This window comes from Entelurus aequoreus, linkage group LG08, assembly GCF_033978785.1.
Source record: "Entelurus aequoreus isolate RoL-2023_Sb linkage group LG08, RoL_Eaeq_v1.1, whole genome shotgun sequence".
Lineage (NCBI taxonomy): Eukaryota > Metazoa > Chordata > Actinopteri > Syngnathiformes > Syngnathidae > Entelurus > Entelurus aequoreus.
This window is the reverse complement of record NC_084738.1, coordinates 69552176-69579622: the sequence shown is the minus strand read 5'-3', so window position 1 is coordinate 69579622 and position 27447 is coordinate 69552176. Positions and strand designations below refer to the sequence as shown.

The 27447-nt window shown below is 34.8% G+C and overlaps 2 protein-coding genes across 4 annotated transcripts in view; one reads left to right on the top strand and one right to left on the bottom strand.

The window, feature by feature from the left end:
- The window catches only part of LOC133656238 (CDP-diacylglycerol--glycerol-3-phosphate 3-phosphatidyltransferase, mitochondrial), a 38647-nt gene extending 28264 nt beyond the window's left edge, over positions 1-10383 (bottom strand). The window contains exons 1-3 of the mRNA XM_062057180.1: positions 10222-10383; positions 5764-5965; positions 5395-5472 (exon numbers count right to left, since the gene is read on the bottom strand). Of these exons, the coding sequence (XP_061913164.1) occupies positions 5395-5472; positions 5764-5965; positions 10222-10337 (396 nt within the window). The 5' untranslated portion in view covers positions 10338-10383. The remainder of the gene's footprint in view (positions 1-5394; positions 5473-5763; positions 5966-10221) is intronic.
- A 7436-nt stretch (positions 10384-17819) lies between these two features.
- socs3b (suppressor of cytokine signaling 3b) lies at positions 17820-27185 on the top strand. Of its 3 annotated transcripts, none has more exons than XM_062057188.1 (3): positions 17820-18059; positions 24292-24466; positions 24544-27185. In XM_062057188.1, exons 2-3 carry the CDS (start codon positions 24371-24373, stop codon positions 25057-25059), a joined length of 612 nt encoding a protein of 203 aa, XP_061913172.1. In that variant the 5' UTR covers positions 17820-18059; positions 24292-24370; the 3' UTR covers positions 25060-27185. The 3 variants fall into 3 exon arrangements, with proteins under 3 accessions (XP_061913172.1, XP_061913169.1, XP_061913170.1); XM_062057185.1 differs by having other exon boundaries at positions 24163-24466; XM_062057186.1 differs by lacking the exon at positions 17820-18059 and having other exon boundaries at positions 24073-24466.
- Positions 27186-27447: the final 262 nt, after the last annotated feature.

The window sequence follows — 27447 nt, the reverse complement described above, 5'->3', positions numbered from 1 at the left end:
AGGGGAAAAAAAGGGCATAAAATAAAAAATAACTAAAAAAACCTTAAATGGACTGACAGATCTGAAGTTTATCTTAGAGATTTAAGTGTCGAAAGTAAAAAAAATAAATATTAATGTTTATAACTTACATTCAAGACTTTAATGGTTGAAACCCTTCCAGGTCCCCAGGACCTATAACATTCACCCCATTTGGGGGATCCCCAAGGGTTATATCAGGGTTTCCCACACATTCATTTATTTGTGGCGGCCCGCCACGAAAGAATTACGTCCGCCACTAATTAAAAAAAAAAATTTTTTTTAATTTTTTTTTTTTGTCCTCTCCAGCTTCTCAGGCAAATCATATAGTTGATGTAGATGCCCATATCGGCTGTTCAGATTTACTTTACAAAAGAGAAGTGTAGGATACTTCTCTTGTTGCCTTATTTGTATTTGACTCTATTAAATGTATTTATATTAGAAACACAACATGTGTATATAACAAAGGGTGCAAAGTCTGCAGGCAGTAGGAAACACATGGTTAAATGTAGGGAGTAAAACTGATGGCAGTCTAAAGTTCAAGATTTTTGGAGCTCTTTGTTCAGTGGATCAGATGTTTGATGAAGCTCTGTGTCTATCTACCACCACTACTGTTTTCTGTTTATTTGTTACTGACTGTGGCAGGACACCTCTGCCTCTGTTTCACTTTATGTTGCTGGTAAATAATATGGTTGTAGTAGTAGGCTAAAGTTAAATTATTTAGTATGCACTAATTAAAGGGGCAGAGCTTTGAGACATTTTAGCTTTTATATTTTGTAAGATATATTTTTTGTAAGAACCACAATTAATAAATATATTTCAGTGAATAACTTATTGTTCAAATCTGTATATAAATATGTACATAAAGTGTTGTAAAATGGATGGATGGACGTTTAAAACAAAACTGTTATTATTAATTAGTAAGTATACATTTTTTGAGCCTTTTTAGAGAAAATCAAATCATTGTCGTAAATTATGCAAATTACTAGATGATGTCATGGTGACCACGCCCATAGCCACGCCCCCACCGCCACAGGTATCTTGGCAGTTTATGGGAAACACTGGAGCCCATATATCCTCTTACTGCCAAGTTAGCCAGGCGCTACCTCGCCATACCTGCTACGTCTGTGCCAGGCGAAAGGGTATTTTCCACAGCTGGAGACATTGTGACTGCAAGCTGGTCTGCTCTTTCTGCAGACAATGTGGATAAACTGATTTTTCTGGCAAAAAAACATGAAAATAGAGTGAAAGTCACCAGGGTTAAAGGCTGGGGGGGAAAAAGAAAAATTAATCTGAGGCTGAGTTGACTTGAAACTGTTTAATGTTGCACTTTTTGTATGTAGAAGAAAAGTTTTGTCATTTTAGCAACAACTTGAAGCAGTTTGATGTTGCACTTTATATGTAGAAAGGTTTTGTTAAGAAACCAATTCTGAGCCTTATCTTATTTAGTTTTTATTTCATATATGTTGACTGCATTAACCCTGGCAATGGACCCTGTGTGTTTATGTATGTTATTGTTATGCTTAGCATTCATGACTGCCTGCTGTTGCACTGATCAGCCTAGTGGTGGCTCACATCCATCACACACAGAGCTATTTTAAAGCAATGTTAAAAGGATAAAGCCATTGTTTACAAATTTTGGTAAATAAATAACCAGAAAATTAAAATTTTGTTGTTTTACTACTGTACCGAAAATGAACCAAACCGTGACCTCTAAACCGAGGTACGTACCGAACCGAAATGTTTGTGTACCGTTACACTCTTAGTATTAATAATTGACTTTTTGTTTAACTTGTCTTTATAAATGTACTGTGAATCGAGCGTGCCATTTTTATTTTAACTTGATGCATTATCCGAAATGGACAACTGGTAGAAAATGGATGGATGGATGGATTATTTTCAGTCACCTTGTCTTTCCGGGAAGATGAAGAAAGGACAGAAAGAGCATTGAAACGTTCTCTGAAGGAGTTCAAGACAAACGAGTCCAATAATAAAACGTAAACAAGTGAAAAATATCGTCCCGGAGAGTATACCCTCAAATAGCCGTGCCAGCAACTTGAGGGTTCCAGGTTCGTTTCCCGCTTCCGCCATCCTATTCACAAGATACTTTACCCACCTGCTCCCAGTGCCACCCACACTGGTTTAAATGCAACTTAGATAATGGGTTTCACTGTGTAAAGCGCTTTGAGTCACTAGAGAAAAGCGATATATAAATGTAATTCACAGTTGTGGGGCGAGGCGGTTTGTTGTTGGACAGCAAATGGTCACATTCACGCCATTGTTCTTTTTTTGTTGGCAGAACTCGTGCCATTTACCGTATGTCACACCTACACTTACAAGATTAATTGGACGTATTTGCATATTATGTCAAACTGTCTTTTAGCTAACCTTGCGTTGCGACATTAAAAGACGGGTCATGGTTGACTTGGGGCCTTTTAGCGAAGGTCAGGTAAAAAAAAAAGTACACCATCCGCACAAATACCGGTAGCCGTACAGTCCACACAAATACCCGTATCCGTACAGTCTAGGTCAGGCCAGGTCGTCGTTAACTAATAATTGCAGGTTGACGCTAATTGTAAAACCGTCGATCCTTTGATAGCCCGCCAAATTACGCACGTCACATCAGGCAGGCGCCTTTTTTGACATTGATCACAAAGAGTGTGGTTTAATTTCGCTTTGTAGCAGACTTCCGGTATGTCTGGCGTTCAGACTTGTTTCCTCCATACTCACATGCAGGAGCGCATGCACAAACACAAAAGCAGTTAGCGAGACAAATCTGTTGCTGATCTGATCTTTCTGCTGGTGTTCTGTTATTGCTCAGGTGTTTGTTTTCCCATCTCTATTTAGAGGTTATTTGTAAAAGTATTTTTAACCTGCTGTCACTTTGCCTTTGCCTGTCGGAAAATAAAAATTAGCTTGAAGATGCAACTTGAGATTGACCGATTAACGGTGCCAATATTTGGCATATATAGGTATCGTCCTGTTTTTATCGGTATCAGTCTTTTTTTCTTACAACTACAACAGAACTACATCAGCAGATACAATATATATACACATATGATACAGGTATTTATTTTTTTGTTTTTTTTAAATAACTAGTCAACTTAATTATATTTCTCCATAAAATAGATAAACAGCTGTGTTTATGTTACTTAAAAGAAAACTGGTTTTCTACCAAAACATTTAATAAAATCAAAAACAAATTAGGAAACAATACAAGGATCCAACACTTCTCTTTTTTAAAGTAAATCTGTGCAGCAAATTATGTATATATACACATGTACATACATACATATATGCAGCTCCAGCACCCCCGCGACCTCGAACAGGACAAGGGGTAGAAAATGCGTTCAAAAGTTTGGGGTCACATTGAAATGTCCTTATTTTTTAAGGAAAAGCACTGCACTTTTTAATGAAGATAACTTTAAACTAGCCTTAACTTTAAAGAAATACACTCTATACATTGCTAATGTGGTAAATGACTATTCTAGCTGCAAATGTCTGGTTTTTGGTGCAATATCGACATAGGTGCATAGAGGCCCATTTCCAGCAACTATCACTCCAGTGTTCTAATGGTACAATGTGTTTGCTCATTGGCTCAGAAGGCTAATTGATGATTAGAAAACCCTTGTGCAATCATGTTCACACATCTGAAAACAGTTTAGCTCGTTACAGAAGCGACAAAACTGACCTTCCTTTGAGCAGATTGAGTTTCTGGAGCATCACATTTGTGGGGTCAATTAAACGCTCAAAATGGCCAGAAAAAGAGAACTTTCCTCTGAAACTCGACAGTCTATTCTTGTTCTTAGAAATGAAGGCTATTCCACAAAATTGTATATATATATATATATATATATATATATATATATATATATATATATATATATATATATATATATATATATATATATATATATATATATATATATATATATATATATATATATACACACATACACTCTGTACGAATCAAATACACTGCAAAAGAATCTACTGTAATGATACCAAGTACAGGAGCGTATCTAGTCGATGCTACTATCGATATTTTTTTAGCATCACCATTTATATTATGTTTATAAACTCAAGAAATACGTCCCTGGACTTAAATTATGATCATTGTTTGATCCTGTAACAACGTGGTATCGAATCGATACCTAAATTTGTGGTATCATCCAAAACTAATGTAAAGTATCAAACAACAGGAGAATAAGTGACTATTACATTTTAACAGAAGTGTAGATAGAACATGTTAAAAGAGAAAGTAATCAGATATTAACAGTAAATGAACAAGTAGATTAATAATTAATTATTGTCCTTAATAGTTTTGACAAAATACTAGAATATAAATGACACAATACGTTACTGCATACGCCAGCAGACTAATTAGGAGCCTTTGTTTGCTTACTTACTAATAAAAGACAAGTTGTCTAGTATGTTCACAATTTTTTTTTAAGGACAAACTTGCAATAAGAAACATATGTTTAATATACACTAAGATTTTTTGTTCAAATAAAGCCATTTTTCGTATTATCGAAAAGTAAAGAAAAGTATTGAAATACATTTTGGTATCGGGACAACCCTAATTACAACTAAGTACCGCAGCTGAGGAACAGATATTTTGAGGGGGGAACCAATGAGTTAAGAAACTAATATATATATATATATATATATATATATATATATATATATATATATATATATATATATACCCCAACAAAGTAAAAAAAAAAAAATATATATATATATATATATATATATATATATATATATATATATATACCCCAACAAAGTAAAAAAAAAATATATATATATATATATATATATATATTTTTTTTTACTTTGTTGGGGTTCAGGGTTGTTGTTTGTGTTCCCGGGGGAGGTCACACACCTGCTTTTTGAACACTTCTTCCTGCATCTAATCGCGAGCGAACTCGGGGAAAACAACAACGCTGAAGACATCTTGGCTATGTGCCGCGTGGAGCGCCTGTGACTCATACTTGAAGATTTTGGCAGCGGCAGGAGCTCATTCGCAGGCTTCTAAACGTGTGACTCAGCTTCTCTGCAGCTCATACAGTTAAGATTTGTGTTTTTTATAATAAAAACATCAGGAGGAGGGGGAAAAAAAAGAGCTGAATGTGAGTCCAGACTGTGGTTTTTCACGCTGTGTATGTTGGGGCTTGCAGGCGCGTAGTCACAGGCCAACGCCGCCGTCCTTAAAGACGTAAAACCTCAACACTTCGCAGTCGTTCCTTTACGTTGGCATGGGGGAACATTGCTTTCAGGGAGGACTGTGACTCACTTTTTCTCCCACCAGCTCTTTGGCCCGGAGGGGGATGTTGCTCTCACCTGCCCAAAGACAAAAACACACGCGTCTCTCACCAAGTCTTGTTCCAGCTGACCCGTTCCCAGATACAACGAGGCCAAGACCACTCGTCTCTTTGCAGTCCTGACACGTGCCTGATGGGAAAGAGGGAGAGAAACAATCATTTTTTTTTAGTATGAAGGGGGATGTGTGAGCGTGATTCCCACAAATGACGGCAGCTGCGTTTCCAGGCTGTCACATGCTCTTGGCCTTTGAAAGGTCCGACTGTATTTTTTTTTTTTTTTTTAATGGCTCGTACAGTAAGGAGGGAGTGGTCATTTGTAAAGCGTGGTAATTAGCTTGCTGGGAAAGTAACGCCTCAAATAGTTGTATTTTCTACCTGGGGGGGTTAGAAACTCAGGTGTGGACTAGAGGGTGTAACTGACCTTCAGAGTCTGGTAGAACTGGTCGGGCGAGGTGAGGACATGGATGCGGGCACCGTTGACTCGGAAGGCGGGCACATGCTCCGACATCCATCGGAAGTGGCCGTTGAGGCTGGGCGCCCCCCGAGCTCCGGCCGGGCTGGAGACGCGCTCCTGTGCCGGTTGGGCTTTGGCTAGAAGAGGCGCCAAAAGCAGCACCGAGGATCTGCGGGACGGGAAATCGGAATGGTGTTATTGCGAAACCCGAGGGCCTTGCCACAGCTTGTTAACATCTTGTAAACAAGGATGACTCGAGAAAATTTGTAGTTTTCATCCCCTGATAACATATCAATGACAGTTTAGTTGTAATTCTCTGACAGCTGGATGGTAATTACAGCCATGGTAAAAAAAAAAAAAAACAGTACAAAGACAACAACCTTTTGTTTTCTCCTACTTCCTACGGGTGCTGGTTTGGCACCAGATCACACACTTGCGTACATTGGCTTCTGCCACAGAGAAACTGACAAAACATGTTCTTGGCGGCCTCTGCATTCAAAAAGTTAGAAATAAACTCGGTCTCCGACAGGCTCACCAAAGGGTAAAAAAATATGCGCATAAACGCCCAGTGTTTTTAATAACTACTGAATTCAGACACAATTTGATTTACAAGCTTAGTTAGTTCTTGAACATGGTTCGTAAATAGAAATGTTCGTATAGTGAAGCAAATTTTGCCACAAAAAAACAATGTCAACATGAATAATGGGTTTACGCCTCGACAAAAGTCCATATTTTACTGAAGAATTGTACACTTTCAACTAGTGTTGTCCCGATACCAATAATTTGGTAGCAGTATCGGTACCAAAATGTATTTTGATACTTTGATAAATAAAGGGGACCACAAAAAATGGCATTCAGTGTTTCCCATAAACTGCCAAGATACCTGTGGCGGTGGGGGCGTGGCTATGGGTGTGGCCACTATGACATCATCGAGTAATTTGCATAATTTACTACAATGATATGATTTTCTCTAAAAAGGCTAAAAAAATGTATACTTACTAATTAATAATAACAGTTTTGTTTTAAACGTCCATCCATCCATCCATTTTACAATATAATTACAACACTTTATGTACATATTTATATACAGATTTGAACAATAAGTTATTCACTGAAATATATTTATTAATTGTGGTTCTTACAAAAAATATATGTTATAAAATATAAAAGCTAAAATGTCTCTTAAAGCTCTGCCCCTTTAATTAGTGCATACTAAATAATTTAACTTTAGCCTCCTACTACAACCATATTATTTACCAGCAACATAAAGTGAAACAGAGGCAGAGGTGTCCTGCCACAGTCAGTAACAAATAAACAGAAAACAGTAGTGGTCAAATACAAATAAGGAAACAAGAGAAGTATCCTACACTTCTCTTTTGTAAAGTAAATCTGAACAGCCTATATGGGCATCTACATCAACTATATGATTTGCCTGAGAAGCTGGACAGGACAAAAAAATATATATATATATATTTTTTTAATTTGTGGCGGACGTAATTCTTTCGTGGCGGGCCGCCACAAATAAATGAATGTGTGGGAAACACTGGCATTATTGGCTTCATTTTAACAGAAAAAACTCAGGGTACATTAAACATATGTTTCTTATTGCAAGTAGAGATGTCCGATAATATCGGCCGATAAAGTAAAAATTATGACTTTTTAAAACGCCGCTGTACGGAGTGGTACACGGACGTAGGGAGAAGTACAGAGCGCCAATAAACCTTAAAGGCACTGCCTTTGTGTGCCGGCCCAATCACATAATATCTACGGCTTTTGCACACACACAAGTGAATGCAAGGCATACTTGGTCAACAGCCATACAGGTCACACTGAGGGTGTCCGTATAAACAACTTTAACACTGTTACAAATATGTGCCACACTGTGAACCCACACCAAACAAGAATGACAAACACATTTCGGGAGAACATCCGCACCGTAACACAACATAAGCACAACAGAACAAATACCCAGAAACCCTTGCAGCACTAACTCTTCCGGGACGCTACAATATACACCCCCGCTGCTGGGAGCGCACACCGCTCGCGAAACTTGCATTGCTTGGCTTAGTCTGTCTAGAGCGGATTACTAGGTGTAAGACAAACACTTTATCTTCATGGTTATTGTAACGCTACGTGTTTGTCATTTTCCGGACACGATAAAGGCTTAAATATTGTCAGTTTGCCTTTTCTGTGGTATTATTGAGATTTAAAGGACTGTTGTTAGTTCGATGTTGATGTGATAAAACCTCTTTCTTGTTTGGAAGATACATACAATTGTAACTGTTATTTCTTCCTTCACATAATACATATTTATAAAGTGTTTGGATGTATTAATTTGTTTAAAAATGTTCATTAAATGTAATAATGCCTGAGAAAAAGGGATTCAACGTAATATTTTGATATTTACACATGCATGTTGTACTAGAATACCCTTATGAGCATTACATATATCAAAATCAAGTGCCTACTGTACTGTTTACTTGATGAAATACCCTTCAAATCATTTTTTGGCAGCAGCAAAGTGGTCGTTTGGTTGTAGATATTTGCTTTAAAAAGGGTATTCCAACAAGCATGCTAATTTTAGCATGCTAGCAAGCTAACTGGGGAAGTTGAGGAAAATAAGTACATTTAGCAAATAAAGTTAGCACTTTAATGTTAGCATGCTTACTTTTGCATGCTAACATTTTACAAGTTGCAAAACTAGCGCAAAAAGTCAGCATGCTAATTTTAACATGCTAGCAAGCTAACGTTAGCATGCTATCAGATAGCATTTGTCACATACCAAGTTATATGACTCTGGGGTAAACGGCTGCAAAACTAGCGCAAAAAGTTAGCATGCTAATTTTAGCATGCTAGCAAGCTAACGTGAACATGATAATAGTTAGCTTGTGTCACATACCAAGTTATATGACTAAGGATTGATGATTGATAAGGTGTATGGCTGGGAAAGTTGAGAAAAATTAGTACATTTAGCAATGAAAGTTAGCACTTTAATGTTAGCATGCTTACGTTTGCATGCTAACATTTTACAAGTTGCAAAACTAGGGCAAAAAGTTAGCATGCTAATTTTAACATGCTAGCAAGCTAACGTTAGCATGCTATCAGTTAGCATGTGTCACATACCAAGTTATATGACTCTGGGGTGAACGGTTGCAAAACTAGCGCAAAAAGTTAGCATGCTAATATTAGCATGCTAGCAAGCTAACTGGGGAACTTCAGGAAAATAAGTACATTTAGCAATGAAAGTTAGCACTTTACTGTTAGCATGCGTACGTTTGCATGCTAACATTTTACAAGTTGCAGAACTAGGGCAAAAAGTCAGCATGCTAATTTTAACATGCTAGCAAGCTAACGTTAGCATGCTATCAGTTAGCATGTGTCACATACCAAGTTATATGACTCTGGGGTGAACGGTTGCAAAACTAGCGCAAAAAAGTTAGCATGCTAATGTTAACATGCTAACAAGCTAACTAGGGAAGTTGAGGAAAATAAGTACATTTAGCAAAGAAAGTTAGCACTTTAATGTTAGCATGCTTACGTTTGCATGCTAACATTTTACAAGTTGCAAAACTAGGGCAACAAGTAAACATGCTAATTTTAACATGCTAGCAAGCTAACGTTAACATGCTATCAGTTAGCATGTGTCACATACCAAGTTATATGACTTTGGGGTGAACGGTTGCAAAACTAGCGCAAAAAGTTAGCATGCTAATTTTAGCATGCTAGCAAGCTAACTGGGGAACTTGAGGAAAATAAGTACATTTAGCAAATAAACTTAGCACTTCAATGTTAGCATGCTTACGTTTGCATGCTAACATTTTACAAGTGTCACATACCAAGTTACATGACTCTGGGGTAAACAGTTGCAAAACTAGCGCAAAAAGTTAGCATGCTAATTTTAGCATGTTAACATGCTAACGTTAGCATGTGTCACGTACCGAGTTATATGACTAAGGTGTATGGCGGTCCAATTATATTTTAAAAAAATGTGTCTGCTGTCAGACTGGGCGGGACTAACAGTGAAACAACCAATCCCGTCTTAGAATGTAACCGATCAGCCCAGAGCCTGAAAACCGATGATTGCCGAGGACAGGCGGAACTACACGAGCCCCATCGTGAACATTTCTAATGTAAGGAACTGCAATAGGTTAGAATACATCACGTGATGTGTGGAAACTCGTTTCATTTCCGGGAACGCGATTCTCTAACTTTACCCTTTAAATGTGTTTTTTAAAAGAGGATGTTTATATGTTAAAGCACCCGACACGCGTTACGTCCCAACGAGCTTGGCGGCTAAACGCCTCGTTTAAAGTTTAAAGAGGCGCCAAACATGCTAGCAAAATAATGGCGGCTACTCCTTCCTTCCTTCCCTCAACCACATGCAGAGTTTTTAATTCAGTGTCTTCTTCCAACCGCGTGTCTTACCCGCCTCCTTTGTCCCTCGCACGGAAGAGCCGGTCGGCTATTCGTGTGAAAACCCCGGCCAGGGCAGGTGAATACACGGAGTACGCCAGCCTCCTCCACGACATGGACGCCGCCATTGTTGCAGCTGCGTCCTTTTGAACAAACTTTATTGACACGAGGAGGAGAACACACACACACTTACACACACACTCGCATACACGCACACACACACACGCATACACGCACACAAACTCGCACACGCACACACAAGGTTGGAGTGGAAACTCATTCTGCAACCTTCTAGTGAGTATAACTTCACAATATTTGAGTAATATTTGAACAATATTTGAGTAATATTTGAACAATATTTGAGAGACATTTGAACAATATTTGAGTAACATTTGAACAATATTTGAGTAATATTTGAACAATATTTGAGAGACATTTGAACAATATTTGAGTAATATTTGAACAATATTTGAGTAACATTTGAACAATATTTGAGTAATATTTGAACAATATTTGAGAGACATTTGAACAATATTTGAGTAATATTTGAACAATATTTGACAGACATTTGAACAATATTAGAGTAATATTTGAACAGTATTTGAGAGACATTTATACAATATTTGAGTAATATTTGAACAATATTTGAGAGACATTTGAACAATATTTGAGTAATATTTGAATAATATTTGAGTAATATTTTGAACAATATTTGAGTAATATTTGAACAATATTTGAGTAATATTTGAGGAATATTTGAACAATATTTGAGAGACATTTGAACAGTTTGAGTAATATTTGTACAATATTTGAGTAATATTTGAATAATATTTGAGTAATATTTGAACACTATTTGAGAGACATTTGAACAATATTTGAGTAATATTTGAACAATATTTGAGTAATATTTGAATAATATTTGAGTAATATTTGCATAATGTTTGAACAATATTTGAGAGACATTTGAACAATATTTGAGTAATATTTGAGAGACATTTGAACAATATTTGAGTAATATTTGAACAATATTTGAGTAATATTTGAACAATATTTGAGAGACATTTGAACAATATTTGAGTAATATTTGAACAATATTTGAGTAATATTTGAATATTATTTGAGTAATATTTGAACAATATTTGAGTAATATTTGAACAATATTTGAGTAATATTTTAACAATATTTGAGAGACATTTGAACAATTTGAGTAATATTTAACAATATTTGAGTAATATTTGAACACTATTTGAGTAATGTTTGAGTAATATTTGAACAATATTTGAGAGACATTTGAACAATTTGAGTAATATTTGAACAATATTTGAGTAATATTTGAATAATATTTGAGTAATATTTGAACACTATTTGAGAGACATTTGAACAATATTTGAGTAATATTTGAATAATATTTGAGTAATATTTGAACAATATTTGAGTAATATTTGAAACAATATTTGAGAGACATTTAAACAATTTGAGTAAAATTTGAACAATATTTGAGTAATATTTGAATAATATTTGAGTAATATTTGAACAATATTCGAGAGACATTTGAAAAATATTTGAGTAATATTTGAACAATATTTGAGTAATATTTGCGTAATATTTGAACAATATTTGAACAATATTTGAGAGACATTTGAACAACATTTGAGTAATATTTGAACAATATTTGAGAAACATTTGAACAATATTTGAGTAATATTTGAACAATATTTGAGTGGCATTTGAACAATATTTGAGTAACATTTTAACAATATTTAAGTGGCTTTTGAACAATATTTGAGTGGCATTTGAACAATATTTGAGTGGCATTTGAACAATATTTGAGAAACATTTTAACAATATTTGAGTGGCATTTGAACAATATTTGAGAGATATTTGAACAATATTTGAGTAATATTTGAACAATATTTGACTGGCATTTGAACAATATTTGAGTGGCATTTGAACAATATTTGAGTAACATTTGAACAATATTTGAGAGATATTTGAACAATATTTGAGTAATATTTGAACAATATTTGAGTAACATTTGAACAATATTTGACTGGCATTTGAACAATATTTGACTGGCATTTGAACAATATTTGAGTGGCATTTGAACAATATTTGAGTAACATTTGAACAATATTTGAGAGATATTTGAACAATATTTGAGTAATATTTGAACAATATTTGAGTAACATTTGAACAATATTTGAGAGACATTTGAACAATATTTGACTGATATTTGACTGATATTTGAACAATATTTGAGTAACATTCGAACAATATTTGAGAGACACTTGAACAATATTTGAGAGACATTTTAATAATATTTGAGTGATATTTGAACAATATTTGAGTGATATTTGAACAATATTTGAGTAACATTTGAACAATATTTGAGAACAATATTTGAGAACAATATTTGAGTAACAACTTCTCAATATTTGAGTAACATTTGAACAATATTTGAGAAACATTTGAACAATATTTGAGTAACATTTAAACAATATTGGAGTAACATTTGAACAATATTTGAGTGGCATTTGAACAATATTTGAGTAATTGAACAGTATTTGAGTGGCATTTGAACAACATTTGAGTAACATTTGAACAATATTTGAGAGACATTTGAACAATATTTGAGAGACGTTTGAACAATATTTGAGTGATATTTGAACAATATTTGAGTGATATTCGAACAATATTTGAGTAACATTTGAACAATATTTGGAGTAACATTTGAACAATATTTTAGAGACATTTGAACAATATTTGAGTGATATTTGAACAATATTTGAGTGATATTTTGAACAATATTTGAGTAACATTTGAACAATATTTGAGAGACATTTGAACAATATTTGAGTGATATTTGAACAATATATGAGTGATATTTAAACAATATTTGAGTGATATTTGAACAATATTTGAGTGGCATTTGAACAATATTTGAGTGGCATTTGAACAATGTTGTTAAAATGTTTCTCAAATATTGAATATCAAAAATATGTATATTTTTCATTTTCAAAATCAATACAATTGCTTTAACCTTTAGGGCTCCCTCTCAAGTCTGGTCCCAGGGGACCCGGAAGGGTATTAGTCATATAAATGTTCAAAAGAAGTCAAATATATATATTTTTTAAATGATTCAACGCTTAAATCTCTCGATCAAATTCAGGTCTATCTGTCAATATAAAGCTGTATGCCCTTTCTGTAACAAAACCCATGTTTTATGGCAAAAACACAAAATATGCTATATTTCCCATTAAATATTTTAAGTGGAATATTTGATTTGACGCCTTAAATAGGTCAATAAATCATAACATTATCTTAATTCATTATTATTTTTTGAGCAATGACCATTTAAAAAAATAAAATAAAAATCCCACTACATTTCTTAGGGATCCAAAAGTGTTAAAATAAGTTATACTTTTTTTTAATTTTTAAACACTTAAGTCGCTACCTTCAACTTCAGATCTGTCTGTCGATTATGTTGTTTTATGTTTTGTTTTTTTTGCAGAAAATGTTGTTTTAATATGGCAAACACACAAAATATGTACCGGTAATGATTTCTCCAAATATTTCAAAGTGGAATATTTGATGTCAAGTAATTGAAGCCTTCAATAGGTCAGTAATTCATAAAATTGATTTTGATTCAATATTATTTTTTGACAAATTATTTTTAAAAAATCCCACTACATTTTTGGGGGATTTTAAAGGGCTACACACACACACACACACATATATATATATATATATATATATATATATATATATATATATATATATATATATATATATATATATATATATATATATATATATATATATATATTATATATATATATATATATATATATATATATATATATATATATATATATATATATATATATTGTATATATATATATATATATATATAGTATATATATATATATATATATATATATATATATATATATATATATATATATATATATATATATGTGTATATATATATATATATATATATGTATATATATATATATATATATATATATATATATATATATATATATATATATATATATATATATATATATATATATATGTGTATGTATATATATATATATTTTAACACTTAAGTCTCTACACCAACGTCAAATCTACCTGTTGAGTATGTTTTCTTAAAAATTTGTTTTATGCCTTTTTTTTTTTCAAAGACAACGTTTTTTTATATGGCAAACACACAAAAAATGTAATGATTTCCACAAATATTTTAAAGTGTAATATTTGATGTTCTCTACATCAACTTCAAATCTATCTGTTGAGTATGTTGTTTTTTAATTTATTTGTTTTATGCCTTTTTTTCCAAAGAAAACTTTTTTCTATATGGCAAACACACAAAAAATGTAATGTTTTCCACAAATATTTTAAAGTGGAATATTTGATGTGAAGTAATTGGAGCCTTGAATAGGTCAGTAATTTATAACATTGATTTTGATTTATTATTATTTTTTGAGCAATGACGGCTTTTAAAGAAAAGTCTGCCTGGCAGCTTAGTAATGGAGTCAACATTGCAACTTTTTTCCCGTTACATTTCACCTGTTTGCTCTGTTATTCCGCTTTTTTATGTTTCTTTGTTGTTGTTTTTTTTTCCTTTTTATTTAACAGTGTTTTCAGAATGTGCTGCGGACCGTTAAAAAAATAGCTGCGGGCACCCCTACCTTGAAAAATATGTTCTTTTATCCAATATACATCTGCACCTTCCATATATCTATATACAAATATACACTTGTTTAAAAAGAATGCATTTTTGTGTTATCGAATGTGCGATCTCTAGTCATGCAACAAAATGTTTGTACAAGCTGTGCGTGTGTGTGTGTGTGTGTGTGCGCGTGTACTGTTTTGTTTGTGTTATTCCTAGTAATGCTGGTAATTGTAGATAAGCAGACACATTGACACGGTGATGGATGCACAATCCCGACTAAAAGATGCTTTGGTTTTTTTTCAATTGAAATATTAAAACAAATTTTTTTAAACATTACATTGCAATGCGTCGGTCAGAATTACTCAATTTAAAACCCAATATAATAAAAAAAGATGCTCACACTTCCAATTATATAATTATTATAAAGATATTACAGCACAAAATGCCAAAAAAGCACTTTGATACTGAATAAATCACAACACATTCTGGATTAATAATGACTACTAGTTTTACATTATACCTGAAATATTGTATAGAGAAAAGTGTACAAATGTGAGTGGTTGATATCATTTGATATATCCTGAATTTATTTATTTATTATTGTCATCAGCAATTTGAATTGAAATAAAAATATGTATTTGTGTAAATTGGTTAAATAATGTTACTATAGTCACCATTGAAAAAACAGTGCTGAAATATTCCCTTTAATGTGTAACATTTTTCAAATAGGTAAAATATTTGATGTTTGAATTTATTGATTTGTTATTATCAGCAATTTGAATGTAATGAAAGTTAAATATGCACAAAAATATAAATATGTATTTGTGTAAATTGGTTAAATAATGTTACTATATTCACCATTGAAAAAAACAGTGCTGAAATATTCCCTTTAATGTGTAAAATGTTTCAAATATGTAAAATCTTTGATGTATGCGCATCGCTCTATCCTGAATTTTGTTATTATCAGCAATTTAAATGTAAGGAAAGTTGAAGATGCACACATAAATAAAAATGAAAATATTTATTTTTGTAAATTGGTTAAATGTTACTATATTCACCATTGAAAAAACAAAACAATGTAAAATCTTTGATATTTGATGTATGAATTTATTGATTTGTTATTATCAGCAATTTGAATGTAATGAAAGTTAAATATGCACAAAAATATAAATATGTATTTGTGTAAATTGGTTAAATAATGTTACTATATTCACCATTGAAAAAACAGTGCTGAAATATTCCCTAAAATGTGTAAAATGTTTCAAATATGTAAAATCTTTGATGCATGAGCATCGCTCTATCCTGAATTTATTTATTTGTTATTATCAGCAATTTAAATGTAATGAAAGTTAAAGATGCACACATAAATACAAATAAAAATATGTATTTGTGTAAACTGGTTAAATGTTACTATATTCACCATTGAAAAAACAAGACAATGTAAAATCTTTGATGTATGAATTTATTGATTTGTTATTATCAGCAATTTAAATGTAATGAAAGTTAAAGATGCACACATAAATAAAAATATGTATTTGTGTAAATTGGTTAAATAATGTTACTATATTCATCATTGGAAAAAAACATATTGTCAAATATTTGATTTTTAATGTATGAATGTATTGATTTGTTATTGAGCCAGATGAGGTGGTTCGGGCATCTGGTCAGGATGCCACCCGAACGCCTCCCTAGGGAGGTGTTTAGGGCACGTCCGACCGGTAGGAGGCCACGGGGAAGACCCAGGACACGTTGGGAAGACTATGTCTCCCGGCTGGCCTGGGAACGTCTCGGGATCCCCCGGGAGGACCTGGACGAAGTGGCTGGGGAGAGGGAAGTCTGGGCTTCCCTGCTTAGGCTGCTGCCCCCGCGACCCGACCTCGGATAAGCGGAAGAAGATGGATGTATGGTTAAATAATGTTACTATATTCACCATAGAAAAAACAGTGCTGAAATATTCCCTTTAATGTGTAACATTTTTCAAATAGGTAAAATCTTTGATGTGTGAATTTATTGATTTGTTATTATCAGCAATTTGAATGTAATGAAAGTTAAATATGCACAAAAATATAAATATGTATTTGTGTAAATTGGTTAAATAATGTTACTATATTCACCATTGAAAAAACAGTGCTGAAATATTCCCTAAAATGTGTAAAATGTTTCAAATATGTAAAATCTTTGATGCATGAGCATCGCTCTATCCTGAATTTATTTATTTGTTAATATCAGCAATTTAAATGTAATGAAAATTAAAGATGCACCCATAAATAAAAATAAAAATATGTATTTGTGTAAATTGGTTAAATGTTACTATATTCACCATTGAAAAAAACAATGTAAAATCTTTGATGTATGAATTTGTTGATTTGTTATTATTAGCAATTTGAATGTAATGAATGTTAAATATGCACAAAAATACAAATATGTATTGGTTAAATAATGTTACTATATGCACCATTGAAAAAAAATAATGTCCTGAAATATTCCCTTTAATGTGCAAAATGATTCAAATAAGTAAAATCTTTCATGTGTGAATTTATTGATTTGTTATTATCAGCAATTTGAATGTAACGAAAGCCAAACAAACATGCACTCATAAAATACAAAAAGTACGTAAAACCGGGTAAACGAGTGTCACCATATTCGCCATTTAAAAACAACGTCCTCCATGAAATATTCCGTTTTAAAGTGTAACGTGCAGTAAAAATATGCAAAATCTTTTGAGCATTACCAGGAAGTGGGGCCCCGCAGCGGTCACGTGACCATTTATTGGCAATCTGCCCGTGCACGCGTGCCCGTGCGCGCCAGCCTGTGCGCGCGTGCGCGCGCGTGCGTGTTTACTGGAAGGTCTGAAGGGGGCGGGGCCTGACGATCGGCTTTACTCACTGGAAACAACCTCCGGTAACCTTCCGCCACACACACACACACACACACACACACTCACGACACGGTCTGGCTAGGCTACCTCCTCCGGCAGACGGCACCGCCGCCGAGCTCTCCCTCGGCCCCAGGAAGACGACCTCGGACTTTTCTTGAGGAGGAATATTTCGCCAAAAGGGGGATTTTAATGCCTGAGCTAATAATACTCCATCCAGCACTACTCTCGGGTAGTTTGCCGAGCGTGTCTCTTGGCGACGAGCTGCGGCACGGGGCTGTGTCAATCCGCAAGGTAAGTTGACGGCGTCCCCCCCCCCTAAACCCCCCTCCTCCGAGCAAAGTAGACCGCGTTAAATATGTCGCTGTTGTTTAAACGCTAGCTTTCAGTTCAGTTAAATTTCGAACATGCATGCGATGCAATGTAACGCATCACCCAATTCCAGTTGTTTCATCACAGCACGTCCGAAAAGGAGTAGGAAGAAACAGAGCTTATTTAATCCTACCCCTTTTCACACCATAGCAATTTTGCCCCATTCCCTTGTTCTCTTTAACAAAACAGTGAATAAATAAATAATATTCCATATAGGGATGTCCGATAATGGCTTTTTGCAGATATTGTCCAACTCTAAATTACCAACACCGATATCAACCGATACCGATATATACAGTCGTGGAATTAACACATTATTATGCCTAATTTGGACAACCAGATATGGTGAAGATAAGGTCCTATTAAAAAAAATTAATAAAATAAGATAAATAAATTAAGAACATTTTCTTGAATAAAAAAGAAAGTAAAACAATATAAAAACAGTTACATAGAAACTACTAATTAATGAAAATGAGTAAAATGAACTGTTAAAGGTTAGTACTATTAGTGGACCAGCAGCACGCACAATCATGTGTGCTTACGGACTGTATCCCTTGCAGACTGTATTGATATATATTGATAGGAACCAGAATAATAATAACAGAAAGAAACAACTAGGGATGTCCGATAATGGCTTTTGCCGATATCCGATATTGTCCAACTCTTTAATTACCGATATCAACCGATACCGATATATACAGTCGTGGAATTAACACATTGTTATGCCTAATTTGGACAACCAGGTATGGTGAAGATAAGGTCGTATTTTAAAAAATTAATAAAATAAGATAAATAAATTTAAACACATTTTCTTGAATAAAAAAAGAAAGTAAAACAATATAAAAACAGTTACATAGAAACTAGTAATGAATGAAAATGAGTAAAATTAACTGTTAAAGGTTAGTACTATTAGTGGACCAGCAGCACGCACAATCATGTGTGCTTACGGACTGTATCCCTTGCAGACTGTATTGATATATATTGATTGGAACCAGAATATTAATAATAGAAATAAACAACTAGGGATGTCCGATAATGGCTTTTGGCCGATATCCGATATTGTCCAACTCTTTAATTACCGATATCAACCGATACCGATACATACAGTCGTGGAATTAACACATTATTATGCCTAATTTGGACAACCAGGTATGGTGAAGATAAGGTCCTATTTAAAAAAATTAATAAAATAAGATAAATACATTTAAAACAAATTCTTGAATACAAAAAGAAAGTAAAACAATATAAAAACAGTTACATAGAAACTAGTAATGAATGCAAATGAGTAAAATTAACTGTTAAAGGTTAGTACTATTAGTGGACCAGCAGCACGCACAATCATGTGTGCTTACGGACTGTATCCCTTGCAGACTGTATTGATATATATTGATTGGAACCAGAATATTAATAATAGAAATAAACAACTAGGGATGTCCGATAATGGCTTTTTGCCGATATCCGATATTCCGATATTGTCCAACTCTTTAATTACTGATACCGATATATACAGTCGTGGAATTAACACATTATTATGCCTAATTTGGACAACCAGATATGGTGAAGATAAGGTCCTATTAAAAAAAAATAATAAAATAAGATAAATAAATTAAAAACATTTTCTTGAATACAAAAAGAAAGTAAAACAATATAAAAACAGTTACATAGAAACTAGTAATTAATGAAAATGAGTAAAAATTAACTGTTAAAGTTTAGTACTATTAGTGGACCAGCAGCACGCACAATCATGTGTGCTTACGGACTGTATCCCTTGCAGACTGTATTGATATATATTGATAGGAACCAGAATATTAATAACAGAAAGAAACAACTAGGGATGTCCGATAATTGTTTTTTTGCTGATATCCGATATTGTCCAACTCTTTAATTACCGATATCAACCGATACCGATATATACAGTTGTGGAATTAACACATTATTATGCCTAATTTGGACAACCAGGTATGGTGAAGATAAGGTCATATTTAAAAAAAATAATAAAATAAGATAAATTAAAAACATTTTCTTGAATACAAAAATAAAGTAAAACAATATAAAACAGTTACATAGAAACTAGTAATTAATGAAAATGAGTAAAATTAACTGTTAAAGGTTAGTACTATTAGTGGACCAGCAGCACACACAATCATGTGTGCTTACGGACTGTATCCCTTGCAGACTGTATTGATCTATATTGATAGGAACCAGAATATTAATAACAGAAAGAAACAACTAGGGATGTCCGATAATGTTTTTTTGCTGATATCTGATATTGTCCAACTCTTTAATTACCGATACCGATATCAACCGATACCAATATATACAGTCGTGGAATTAACACATTATTATGCCTAATTTGGACAACCAGGTATGGTGAAGATAAGGTCCTATTAAGAAAAATTTGTAAAATAAAATAAGATAAATAAATTAAGAACATTTTCTTGAATAAAAAATAAAGTAAAACAATATAAAAACAGTTACATAGAAACTAGTAATGAATGCAAATGAGTAAAATTAACTGTTAAAGGTTAGTACTATTAGTGGTCCAGCAGCAGCACAATCATGTGTGCTTACGGACTGTATCCCTTGCAGACTGTATTGATATATATTGATAGGAACCAGAATATTAATAACAGAAAGAAACAACTAGGGATGTCCGATAATGGCTTTTGCCGATATCCGATATTGTCCAACTCTTTAATTACCGATATCAACCGATACCGATATATACAGTCGTGGAATTAACATATCGTTATGCCTAATTTGGACAACCAGGTATGGTGACGATAAGGTCCTATTTAAAAAAAAATTAGAAAATAAGATAAATAAATTAAAAACATTTTCTTGAATTAAAAAGAAAGTAAAACAATATAAAAACAGTTACATAGGAACTAGTAATGAATGAAAATGAGTAAAATTAACTGTTAAAGTTTAGTACTATTAGTGGACCAGCAGCACGCACAATCATGTGTGCTTACGGACTGTATCCCTTGCAGACTGTATTGATATATATTGATAGGAACCAGAATATTAATAATAGAAATAAACAACTAGGGATGTCCGATAATGGCTTTTTGCCGATATCCGATATTCCGATATTGTCCAACTCTTTAATTACTGATACCGATATCAACCGATACCGATATATACAGTCGTGGAATTAACACATTATTATGCCTAATTTGGACAACCAGGTATGGTGAAGATAAGGTCCTATTTAAAAAAAATTATAAAATAAGATAAATAAATTAAAAACCATTTCTTGAATACAAAAAGAAAGTAAAACAATATAAAAACAGTTACATAGAAACTAGTTATTAATGAAAATGAGTAAAATTAACTGTTAAAGGTTAGTACTATTAGTGGACCAGCAGCACGCACAATCATGTGTGCTTACGGACTGTATCCCTTGCAGACTGTATTGATCTATATTGATAGGAACCAGAATATTAATAACAGAAAGAAACAACTAGGGATGTCCGATAATGGCTTTTGCCGATATCCGATATTGTCCAACTCTTTAATTACCGATATCAACCGATACCGATATATACAGTCGTGGAATTAACACATTATTATGCCTAATTTGGACAACCAGGTATGGTGAAGATAAGGTCCTATTTAAAAAAATTAATAAAATAAGATAAATAAATTTAAAAAAATTCTTGAATACAAAAAGAAAGTAAAACAATATAAAAACAGTTACATAGAAACTAGTAATTAATGAAAATGAGTGAAATTAACTGTTAAAGTTTAGTACTATTAGTGGGCCAGCAGCACGCACAATCATGTATGCTTACGGACTGTATCCCTTACTGTATCCCTTGCAGACTGTATTGATATATATTGATAGGAACCAGAATATTAATAACAGAAAGAAACAACTAGGGATGTCCGATAATGGCTTTTGCCGATATCCGATATTGTCCAACTCTTTAATTACCGATATCATGTACAGTTGTGGAATTAACACATTATTATGCCTAATTTGGACAACCAGGTATGTGAAGATAAGGTCCTATTTTAAAAAATTAATAAAATAAGATAAATAAATTAAAAACATTTTCTTGAATAAAAAAGAAAGTAAAACAATATAAAAACAGTTACATAGAAACTAGTAATTAATGAAAATGAGTAAAATTAACTGTTAAAGGTTAGTACTATTAGTGGACCAGCAGCACGCACAATCATGTGTGCTTACGGACTGTATCCCTTGCAGACTGTATTGATATATATTGATAGGAACCAGAATATTAATAACAGAAAGAAACAACTAGGGATGTCCGATAATGGCTTTTTGCCGATATCCGATATTCCGATATTGTCCAACTCTTTAATTACTGATACCGATATCAACCGATACCGATATATACAGTCGTGGAATTAACACATTATTATGCCTAATTTGGACAACCAAGTATGGTGAAGATAAGGTCCTATTTAAAAAAAATAATAAAATAAGATAAATAAATTTAAAAAAAAATTTTGAATACAAAAATAAAGTAAAACAATATAAAAACAGTTACATAGAAACTAGTAATTAATGAAAATGACTGAAATTAACTGTTAAAGTTTAGTACTATTAGTGGACCAGCAGCACGCACAATCATGTGTGCTTACGGACTGTATCCCTTGCAGACTGTATTGATATATATTGATAGGAACCAGAATATTAATAACAGAAAGAAACAACTAGGGATGTCCGATAATAGCTTTTGCCGATATCCGATATTGTCCAACTCTTTAATTACCGATATCAACCGATACCGATATATACAGTTGTGGAATTAACACATTATTATGCCTAATTTAGACAACCAGGTATGGTGAAGATAAGGTCCTATTTAAAAAATAATAATAAAATAAGATAAATAAATGTAAACACATTTTCTTGAATAAAAAAGAAAGTAAAACAATACAAAAAACAGTTACATAGAAACTAGTAATTAATGAAAATGAGTAAAATTAACTGTTAAAAGTTAGTACTATTAGTGGACAATCATGTGTGCTTACGGACTGTATCCCTTGCAGACTGTATAGATATATAATGTAGGAACCAGAATATTAATAACAGAAAGAAACAACCCTTTTGTGTGAAATGAATTGTATTTATATAGCGCTTTTTCTCTAGTGACTCAAAGCGCTTTTCATAGTGAAGCCCAATATCTAAGTTACATTTAAACCAGTGTGGGTGGCACTGGGAGCAGGTGGGTAAAGTGTCTTGCCCAAGGACACAACGGCAGTGACTAGGATGGCGGAAGAGGGGATCGAACCTGGAACCCTCAAGTTGCTGGCACGGCCACTCTACCAACCGAGCTATACCGCCCCACAATGAATGAGTGTAAATGGGGGAGGGAGGTTTTTTGGGTTGGTGCACTAATTGTAAGTGTATCTTGTGTTTTTTATGTGGATTTAATAAAAAAAAACAAAAAAAAAAAACGATACCGATAATAAATAAAAACCGATACCGATAATTTCCGATATTACATTTTAAAGCATTTATCGACATCTCTAATACCGTAGTAAGCATACAAATATTAAATACATAAATAATATTTGTCTCAATTAAAAAAAAGGGGTTCAAGATGTAGCTTTAGCTTCGTAGCTTAGCGTGTATTTCCCAACGTCGGCTTGTTTTGCCGCTATTACGGTGTCTCTTGTTACGGCGTACCCCCCAAACCCTTCCTCCATGCTCAAAAGGGGGGGGGGGGGGAGCGCCCCTCTCCGAGTGTAACCGGAGAAAGGGCTCGCCGTCCAGGCTAGTCGGGGAGAGGAAACGGGCGCTCCTGTCCGTGTCACCCTATTTTCCCAGTCCCCCCCCCTGTTGCGGTGTAGAACCGATCGATGACAATTGAAAGCAATCAGGATCCGGTTGCCATATCTAATTTAAGCCGCGCCGGCTTCCCCCCCCCCCATTCATGCATTTGTCACCAGTAGCCGCAAAGTGCCGTTTGGGTGTAAAATGAGCTCCATTGATGCCGTCAGGGATGTGTGCTCATGAATGGCATCCCCCCCTTCCTCTGTGCAGCTGTGTCTAGGTGCCCTCTCCCAGCCCCTCTCTGGATGCATCGGACTCCCCTGCCCCCGGGCCCTGGCCCCGGTGTGTGACCCCACCGCCCTCCCCTTGCTCACCCTGCCTTCCCTCACCGTCCTGCAGCTTCCAGGAAACAGAGGCGGTGGGCGATGGCGGCGCCGCCGCCGGAGCGGCGGGCTCCCGTGGGCGCGAGCCCCGCGCCATGAGCGGCGCCGCCTCCTCGGAGGGTAGGGTTCAGCGGGCCGACGTCACCCCGCATCACTTCAAGCCCTTCAGCTCGCACGCGCACTACCAGCAGGTCAGTCTTCTTTTCAAAAACCGAGTGTTTCGGGCTGAGAAAAATCCCCCAAATTGAGAACCGTTGACCTGTTTCAGGTGATGCGCGCGTTGGGTAAGCTCCAGGAGAGCGGCTTCTACTGGGGCGCCGTGGGGGGACGGGAAGCCAGCTCCCTGCTCCGCTCGGAGCCCCCCGGGACCTTCCTGATCCGAGACTCCTCGGACCACCACCACTTCTTCACGCTCTCCGTCCAGACGGCCCGCGGCACCAAGAACCTGCGCATCCACAGCGAGGTGGGCGGCTTCTACCTGCAGCCCGACTCCCAGTGCACCCAGGCGCCCCCCCAGTTCGACTGCGTGCTCAAGCTGGTGGCGCACTACATGGGGAAGGGGCCCGAGGGCGGCGAGCTGAAAGGCCGCTGCGTTTACCTCATCCACACCGGCGGGGAGCGCATCCCCCTGGAGTTGCTGCGGCCCCTCTTCAACTCCCTGTCGTCCCTGCAGCACATGTGCAGGCGGACCCTGAACAATCAAGGCCTGGGGGGGTCGGAGCGGGTCCAGCAGCTCCCGCACACGCTCAGAGACTTCCTGGAGGAGTACGACGCCCCCATATGACCGGCAGGACGCGGACCAAGGATCTTCCGGACCTGGACTGGTCAGTGCTTTTTGGGGAAGGGTCACGTGACCCTCGGTCGCCGAGCGTTCGCCTGCCAGACCGAGATATGGGTCAAGGGTCAACTCTCCCTTAGACGCAGAGCAGAGCCTCGTAGAAGACGAAACTCCCCGCTTAGAGGTGACGGCACAGGGGGCCCGAGGGGCACCGTCTCTGACTTCGACACGGGACCAAAACCAAACAGAACGAAAATTCCCTCGCGGAAGCGACGATAATTAGGGGAGGGGCCTGAGGAGCGGGAAGTGGAATCAGGAAAAAGGACATTAGCGGCGCTTCTAGGGAATGATGGTCAGGGGTGCGCGTAGATGAGTCTTAAAGAAGGGGTGTCCAAATATTTCCGTCATTTATTGGCCCTTTGCATCGTCTAGAACAGTGGTTCTTAACCTTGTTGGAGGTACCGAACCCCACCAGTTTCATGTGCGCATTCACCCAACCTTTCTTTAGTGAAAAATACAATGTTTTTTTTTTCAAATTCAAGACAAAGTTATATTTTTTTGGTAACACTTTAGTATGGGGAACATATTCTAAGTAACAAAGACTTAATTTAGAGTTATTTGGACACTAGGGGAACGTATTCTAAGTAACAAAGACTTAATTTAGAGTTATTTGGACACTAGGGGAACATATTCTAAGTTACAAAGACTTAATTTAGAGTTATTTGGACACTAGGGGAACGTATTCTAAGTAACAAAGACTTAATTTAGAGTTATTTGGACACTAGGGGAACATATTCTAAGTTACAAAGACTTAATGTAGAGTTATTTGGACACTAGGGGAACATATTCTAAGTAACATAGACTTAATTTAGAGTTATTTGGACACTAGGGGAACATATTCTAAGTAACAAAGACTTAATTTAGAGTTATTTGGACACTAGGGGAACATATTCTAAGTAACAAAGACTTAATTTAGAGTTATTTGGACACTAGGGGAACATATTCTAAGTAACAAAGACTTAATTTAGAGTTATTTGGACACTAGGGGAACATATTCTAAGTAACAAAGACTTAATTTAGAGTTATTTGGACACTAGGGGAACATATTCTAAGTAATAAAGACTTAATTTAGAGTTATTTGGAAACTAGGGGAACATATTCTAAGTAACAGACTTAATTTAGAGTTATTTGGACACTAGGGGAACATATTCTAAGTAACAAAGCCTTAATTTAAAGTTATTTGGACACTAGGGGAACATATTCTAAGTAACAAAGACTTAATTTAGAGTTATTTGGACACTAGGGGAACATATTCTAAGTAACAAAGACTTAATTTAGAGTTATTTGGACACTAGGGGAACATATTCTAAGTAACATAGACTTAATTTAGAGTTATTTGGACACTAGGGGAACATATTCTAAGTAACATAGACTTAATTTAGAGTTATTTGGACACTAGGGGAACATATTCTAAGTAACATAGACTTAATTTAGAGTTATTTGGACACTAGGGGAACATATTCTCAGTAACAAAGACTTCATTTAGAGTTATTTGGACACTAGGGGAACATATTCTAAGTAATAAAGACTTAATTTAGAGTTATTTGGACACTAGGGGAACATATTCTAAGTGACAAAGACTTAATTTAGAGTTATTTGGACACTAGGGGAACATACTGTAAGTAACAAAGACTTAATTTAGAGTTGTTTGGACACTAGGGGAACATATTGTAAGTAACAAATACTTAATTTAGAGTTATTTGGACACTAGGGGAACATATTCTAAGTAATAAAGACTTAATTTAGAGTTATTTGGACACTAGGGGAACATATTCTAAGTAACAAAGACTTAATTTAGAGTTATTTGGACACTAGGGGAACATATTCTAAGTAACAAAGACTTAATTTAGAGTTATTTGGACACTAGGGGAACATACTGTAAGTAACAAAGACTTAATTTAGAGTTATTTGGACACTAGGGGAACATATTGTAAGTAACAAATACTTAATTTAGAGTTATTTGGACACTAGGGGAACATATTGTAAGTAACAAAGACTTAATTTAGAGTTATTTGGACACTAGGGGAACATATTCTAAGTAACAAAGACTTAATTTAGATTTATTTGGACACTAGGGGAACATATTCTAAGTAATAAAGACTTAATTTAGAGTTATTTGGACACTAGGGGAACATATTCTAAGTAATAAAGACTTAATTTAGAGTTATTTGGACACTTGGGGAACATATTCTAAGTAATAAAGACTTAATTTAGAGTTATTTGGACACTAGGGGAACATATTCTAAGTAACAAAGACTTAATTTAGATTTATTTGGACACTAGGGGAACATATTCTAAGTAACAAAGACTTAATTTAGAGTTATTTGGACACTA